A 7,888-nucleotide genomic window follows, 5' to 3' on the forward strand; every position below is an offset into this window, starting at 1 on the left:
CAGACTTCTTCTTCCTCCAGGGACTGAAATGTCAGTGCAGGATCAAGATGAACATAGTCCGCTGCCCACCTGTGACTATGGTGCTGATTCGCAGGCCGGACCTCAGATACCAGCTGGGCTTCAGTGTCCAGAACGGCATTGTGAGTTTTTACTGAAGTTGTCTTTATTTTTTTAGTTTTAATGCCATGATTTTAATAGTCCGACCCACGTGTGCAGAGATTTTCCTTCATGCGGCCCCTGAGCTAAAATGAGTTTGACGCCCCTGGTTTAATGGATACAATGAAACACAATTAAGCATATAAAGTGTTTTTCCACTCTACTGGTACTTTAATGTTGTCTAATCTTGTCCATACAGACAGCCATCAGACTGTATAATGCATATGTTCCTTTTTGACTGTACTTAAATGTATAATAGACTGTATTTATATTATTCACATGTTAATGCTGTGTAATAGACTGTATTTATATTATTCACATGTAAAAAAACACCCAAGTGTTTATTGTTTATTGTGAGCGAACTGTGGTGCTGAATTTCCCCAAGGGATCCATACAGTACTGTCATGTCTGTGTGGTCATGTTTTGTTTTAGTCATGTTCAGTTTTGTTTTTGGACTTTTTGTGCACTTTTGTTTGTTTTGTCACCATAGCAACCCATTAGTTTTCACCTGTCGAGTCACGCACCTGTTTTCACTGATCATGTCACTGCTATTTAAGCCGGTCTGTTTCTGTTGTTCGTCCTGGTGACATTATCCTATCTATCCATCCATACTACCTCTGCTACCCACGAGATTCCTGTTTATTATAGTTCATGCTTCATGCCATGCCACTGTAAGTGTTTTTGTTTTGTGTTCATAGTTAATTGCCTTTGTGCTAGTCTTTTGTTTTCATTAGTCAAATTTGTTTTCCGCCATTGTGCGCGCCTTTGTTTGCTTCCTTTTTTGTAGTTTGTCAGTGTTAAATTACATGATGTCCTTACCTTCACACTTTTCCCACGCCAACTTTCCTTTGCCTTCTGGGAAAACAAACCTCACAATCCACGCATTGACAAGTACTTTCTATTCTCTATTCTACATCGTCAAACGCTGATGATCCTTTGTGAGCAGACGTTGCTAGGGTGAAGTTGTCCTGCTACAACTCTCGTCTCTTATCACTCACTCCACGAAGCAAATGTTACAAGATGTCTTTAAAGACCTGATGCGGCAAGAACTCGCCACCAGTCCCATCAGCAGTCCTGCAACTTCATCATGTTAAACATTACGTTGCTGTTTGATGTACATTCTGTAATATTTCACGTAATATTTGTGCAGATCTGCAGCCTGATGAGGGGAGGAATCGCCGAGCGGGGTGGCGTACGTGTCGGTCACCGCATCATCGAGATCAACAGTCAGAGTGTTGTGGCGACGCCTCATGAGAGGATTGTTCAGATCCTGTCCAACGCCATGGGAGAGGTATGATAGTCAAACAATGAATTATTTTTCATTTGTTGATGGGTTTTTTGCTCTTATTGTCAAATCATTGCTGGAAATTACTTCACAATATGACAATACGTGAGTCACGATATGATATAGTATTGTAGGAATGCAATGATTAATAGACGAAATCAAATAATTTGATTAGAAAAAAAGCTCGATTTATATTGATTTAATGAAAACGTGAAGATATGGTTTTTGCACGGCCCCTGCAAGAGAGCACACATTAGATGGGTGGTCTGTTAGTGCTGCGGAGAACAGTGTAGAGGTGTATATATATATATTTTTTTACATGCAAGCTGAAAGTGATCGGCTATCTCTGAGCACAAAGCTCAAATTTGATGACCGAGCAGCACTTAAGCGCAAAAAATACTCCTCTTTTGTGGCATTTACTGTAATTTTTGTACATTTATGTATTTATTTTTTACATGTTATTTATTGTTTGTCTTGTCTTTTGACTGTACCTAACAGAGTAGCCTCCTGTATTTTCATCATGGTGTCATTTTTGATGACAGTAAAGCGTTCTATTCCAATCTATATTATATACCACAATATTCTACATAGCTCAGTGGTAAATTTAAAATGCAAACAAATGGCCTCCTAATAGACCTTATGAATATTTTTCATTTTGTAAAAATGGTCCCCTGGAGGTCAATTTTCATGAATTAAGTTTGTGAAGTGTCTATGACAGGGGTCCCCAAACTACAGCCAGGGTCCAAAATCCGGCCTGCGGGAAGTCCCTAGTTAATTTTGTATTTTTTTATTAAAAAAAATCTGTCCTTGCTAATACATTTTCTACTGTTTGTACTCTGTGTCTCCTCGCCGCCCAGGCAAATAATATAGTCTAAACATGCATTTTCCCGTCGCTAATGTGACATCGGCAATTACGCGCTCTTTCAGAAAAAGGAAAAAAAAGAAAAGAAAAAAATAAATAGATATATATACATATATTTACAGGCCACAATTTTGGACACACCTTCTCATTTCAATGTGTTTTATTTATTAACCTGACTATTTACATTGTTGATTGTCACTGAAGGCATCAAAACTATGACACCTGTGAAGTGAAGAAAACCCTTTCAGGTGACTACCTCTTGAAGCTCATCGAGAGAATGCCAAGTGTGCAAAACCGTAATCAGAGCAAAGGGTGGCTATTTTGAAGAAACTAGAATAGAAAACATGTTTTCAGTTATTTCACCTTTTTTAAGGCCATAACTCCACATGTGTTCATTCATAGTTTTGATGCCTTCAGTGACAATCTACAATGTAAACAGTCCTGAAAGTAAGGAAAACGCATTGACTGAGGAGAAGGTGTGTCCAAACTTTTGGCCTGTACTGTATACGTATGTATAGTAGAGATGTCTGATAATATCGGACTGCTTTAAAATGTAATATCGTAAATTATCGGTATCGGTTTCAACAAGTAACATTTATGACTTATTAAAACCTTGCTGTATGGAGTTGTACACGGCGTAGGGAGAAGTACAGAGCGCCAATAAACCTTAAAGGCACTGCTTCTGCGCGCCGCCCCAATTACATAATATCTACGGCTTTTCACACACACAAGTGAATGCAAGTCATACTTGGTCAACAGCCATACAGGTCACACTGAGGGTGGCCGTATGAACAACTTTAACACTGTTACTAATTTGCTCCACACTGTGAACCCACGGCAAACAAGAATGACAAACACATTTCGGGAGAACATCCGAACCGTAACACAACAGAACAAATACCCAGAACCCCTTGCAGCACTAACTCTTCCGTAACGCTACAATATAGAGCCTCGCTACCTCTGCCTCCCCCACCTCAACCTCTTTATACTCTCTCAGGGAGAGCATGTCCAAAATTCCAAGCTGTTATTCTGAGGCATGTTAAAAAAAATTATGCACTGTGTGACTTCAATAATAAATATTGCAGTGCCATGTTGGCATTTTTTTTCCATACGTGAGTTGATTTATCTTGGAAAACCTTGTTTAATGCATCCAGCGGGGCATCACAACAAAATTATGCATAATAATGTGTTAATTCCACGACTGTACTGTATATACCGGTATCGGTTAATATCGGAATCGGTAATTAAAAATTTGACAATATCGGAATATTCCTGATGTGTGTGTGTGTGTGTGTGTGTGTGTGTGTGTGTGTGTGTGTGTGTGTGTGTGTGTGTGTGTGTGTGTGTGTGTGTGTGTTTTCTGACACATCATTTTAACATCAGCTGAAACTGTATAATATTTGGAAGGAGTAACAATTATCCTACATGTCATTGCATGATATAAAATGAAATGTGGTTCTTTCAAAATCAGCAATAGCTACATATGTCCATTATGGAAAGATTCCTCTGCACAAAGATAAAGTTTGGTGTGATAAGATAATGTTTGGTGTTTCAGATCCACATGAAGACAATGCCAGCAGCCATGTATCGCCTGCTGACCGCGCAGGAACAGCCAGTCTTCATCTGACCTTCTTCTTCTTCTTCCAACTTTCACTCCTTCAGTAACTTTCTTCTCTCCGCATCTTGTTTGATATCACGCAAACGGCCTTATTGTGTGTCGCGCACAACAACATGGACTTTGTTTTCTGACCTTTGACCCCGCATGTTCCTCGTTGCACAGCACTCTGGACCAAAGATCTATCAAAGGTCTCATTGTGCTTCATTGAGGCAACAAAACAAATTAAATATCACTTTATAAATTGCAATTATCCGTCATATGTGAATGTACACGGAATATGTTGGACCTAGATGTTGTCACACAATTACACTGAATAAACTGAAGAACCACATTCTGTTTTGTGATTTAAAGGCCTAATGAAACCCACAACTATCGACCACGCAGTCTGATAGTTTATATATCAATGATGAAATATTAACATTGCAACACATGCCAGTACGGCCGGTTTAGTTTACTAAATTGCAATTTTAAATTTCGCGCAAAGTATCCTGTTGAAACGTCGCGGTATGATGACGCGTGCGCGTGACGTCACGCATTGTAGAGGACATTTTGGTCCAGCAGCATTCACAGCTATAAGTTGTCTCTTTTCATCTCATAATTCCACAGTATTATGGACAACAGTGTTGCTGAATCTTTTGCAATTTCTTCAATAATAATGGAGACGTCAATGAAGAAAGATGTAGGTGGAAACACAGCCTGTGTTTCCTTGTTTACATTCCCGAAGGTGAAGCTTTACTATGGAACAGAGCGATCAAGCAAACATGGTTCCCCACCACAAATCAATCGGCAGGTTTCGGTGAGAAAATGGTGGTAATAAGTCGGCTCTTACCCTAGACATGAGCGGAACTTGCGGCGTTCCTCGTGCACCTGTCGAAGAGGCAGCTGCGGACTCTCTTGACTCCTCCGACCAGCCACCCCCGAAAGTGGGATGCTTCCACCGTGGAGGAGGGGGAAAAAAAAAATCTCAGCCCGGCCCCACTGGCTGCCTTCGCCTCGTCGAGAAACGTGGCTTCCCTCAGAGTCACTGGCAGTCACCACACCCGTGGCCACACCCCTCCGACTTTCAGGTTGTACAGGTACGACCATATATGCATGCGCGGGACGTCATGCATTGTAGAGGACATTTTGTTCCAGCCCCGATCCCAGCTATAAGTCGTCTGCTTTAATCGCATAATTACACAGTATTCTGGACATCTGTGTTGCTGAATCTTTTACAATTTGTTCAATTAATAATGGAGACGTCAAAGAAGAAAGATGTAGGTGGTAGGCAGTGTATTGTGGCCGCCTTTAGCAACACAAACACAGCCGGTGTTTCCTTGTTTACATACCCGAAAGATAACGGTGACGCTTTACTATAGAACAGAGCGGTCAAACGAACATGGTTCCCTACCACATGTCAATCGGCAGGTTTCAGTAAGAAAATGGTGGTAATAAGTCGGCTCTTACTGTAGACATGAGCGGAGAGCTTGCGTCATCAAAGAGGCAGCTGCGGACTCTCTTCCCTCCTCCGACAGGCCGCTCCCGAACGTGGGATTCTTCCACCGTTGAAGAAGGAAAAAAAAAAATCAGCCCGGCCCCAACGGCTGCCTTCGCTTCGCCTTGTCGAGAAACGTGGCTTCCCTCGGAGTCACTGGCGGTCACCACACCCGTGGCCACACCCCTCCGACTTTCAGGTTGTACAGGTACGACCATATAATCTCACTAAAACACTAGTAACACAATAAGCAGATAAGGGATTTTCCAGAATTATCCTAGTAAATTTGTTTAATAACATCAGAATCGCTCTGCCGTCTATTTTTTTTCTACTCCTTCACTCTCACTTTCCTCATCCACGAATCTTTCATCCTTGCTCAAATTGATGGGAAAATCGTCGCTTTCTCGGTCCGAATCGCTCTCGCTGCTGGTGGCCGTGATTGTACACAATGTGCGAATGTGAGGAGCTCCACAACCCGTGAAGTCACGCGCACATCGTCTGCTACTTCCGGTACAAGCAAGGCTTTTTTATTAGTGACCAAAAGTTGCGAATTTTATCGTCGATGTTCTCTACTAAATCCTTTCAGCAAAAATATGGCAATATCGCAAAATGATCAAGTATGACACATAGAATGGACCTGCTATCCCCGTTTAAATAAGAAAATCTCAATTCAGTAGGCCTTTTAGATTTAGGCCAACTTTGCAGAAACAATGAAACAAGGTATTATCACTATTTTAACCTAAATTTAACAAATATATTCTCTATATTGACAACTTTGCTAAACTCCATCCATCCATCCATTTTCTACCGCTTATTCCCTTTCGGGGTTACGGGGGGCGCTGGCGCCTAGCTTACAAAATTCTAACTTCTTTTAATGCTCGCGGACTAAAACCTTGTTTGGAAGACATCATTGTTATGCCCATTTGATTGTAGACTTTTACTGCCACCTTGTGGCGATAGGAAGATACTACGCTTCAATTGTTTAGTCACTTCCGGGTGTACGATTTCTGATCATTTCATGAGACAATTGAGAAGGAGACAAGTTGTGTTCGCTCTTCCAAGCCTTGGAAAAGATAAGTCTGTAAGTAAACTCTTTAAATTGTTTATATAACTCAATATTAAGGTGGAAAGTGGTTCAAATTGATACTATAAGATGTTTATTGAAAAACAATGTTTGTGCACTGTTTAAATGGATGTTTTGAGGAATCAAAATGGCTGCCGGTCGTATATTTCCACCATCGAAATACTTTCAACACTCAAAAGTATTAGTTTGATGATAGTGCTCTATATTTTTTGTCTTTCCATTTCCTACTGCTTATTCCCTTTTGGGGTCGCGGGGGGCGCTGGCGCCCGTCTCAGCTACAATCGGGCGGAAGGCGGGGTACACCCTGGACAAGTCGCCAGCTTATCGCAAGTGCTCTATATTTGTGTAAAGCTAATATTTAAGTATTGTGTATTACATTTCAGTATGTTTGAATCACATAGCTTATACATTCGTCGTTGTGTGTATTTTAGTCCAAAAAAAAAGGAAAGTGCAAGGCAAAAGACGAGAATAGAATAAGGATGTCTGATAATATCGGACTGCCGATATTATCGGCCGATAAATGCTTTAATATGTAAAATCAGAAATTATTGGTATCGGTTTAAAAAACTAAAAAATCATAACTTTTTAAAACGCTGCTGTGTATACGGACGTAGGGAGATGTACAGAGCGCCAATAAACCTTAAAGATACTGCCTTTGCGTGCCGGCCCAGTCACATAATATCTACGGCTTTTCACACAAACAAGTGAATGCAAGGCATACTTGGTCAACAGCCATACAGGTCACACTGTGGCCGTATAAACAACTTTAACACTGTTACAAATATGCGGCACACTGTGAACCCACACCAAACAAGAATGAAAAACACATTTCGGTAGAACATCCGCACCGTAACACAACATAAACACAACAGAACAAATACCCAAAACCCCTTGCAGCACTAACTCTTCCGGGACGCTGCAATATACACCCCCGCTTCCCCCCTATCCACCCACCTCTACCTCCTCATACTCTCTCAGGGAGAGCATGTCCCAAATTCCAAGCTGCTGTTTTGAGGCATGTTAAAGGCCTACTGAAATGACATTTTCTTATTTAAACAGGGATAGCAGGTCCATTCTATGTGTCATACTTGATCATTTCGCGATATTGCCATATTTTTGCTGAAAGGATTTAGTAGAGAACATCGACGATAAAGTTCGCAACTTTTGGTCGCTAATAAAAAAAAGCTTTGCCTTTACCGAAGTAGCAGACGATGACGTCACCCGTGTGAGGGCTCCTCACATCCTCACATTGTTTATAATGGGAGCCTCCAACAAAATGAGCTATTCGGACCGAGAAAACGACAATTTGAGCGAGGATGAAAGATTCTTGGCTGAGGATATTAAAAGCAAAGGACTAGGGGGAAAAAAAAAGGCGATTGTATTGTGAGCGATTCAAATGTTTTTAGACA

The 7,888-nt window shown here is 41.0% G+C and overlaps 1 protein-coding gene across 1 annotated transcript in view; it reads left to right on the forward strand.

Moving 5' to 3' along the window:
• LOC133536428 (amyloid-beta A4 precursor protein-binding family A member 1-like) overlaps positions 1 to 4,252 on the forward strand; it is a 40,599-nt gene extending 36,347 nt beyond the window's left edge. The window contains exons 12-14 of the mRNA XM_061876931.1: positions 21 to 140; positions 1,307 to 1,447; positions 3,859 to 4,252. Of these exons, the coding sequence (XP_061732915.1) occupies positions 21 to 140; positions 1,307 to 1,447; positions 3,859 to 3,930 (333 nt within the window). The 3' untranslated portion in view covers positions 3,931 to 4,252. The remainder of the gene's footprint in view (positions 1 to 20; positions 141 to 1,306; positions 1,448 to 3,858) is intronic.
• Positions 4,253 to 7,888: the final 3,636 nt, after the last annotated feature.

The sequence above is a fragment of the Nerophis ophidion genome, linkage group LG17, assembly GCF_033978795.1.
Source record: "Nerophis ophidion isolate RoL-2023_Sa linkage group LG17, RoL_Noph_v1.0, whole genome shotgun sequence".
Taxonomy (NCBI): Eukaryota; Metazoa; Chordata; class Actinopteri; order Syngnathiformes; family Syngnathidae; genus Nerophis; species Nerophis ophidion.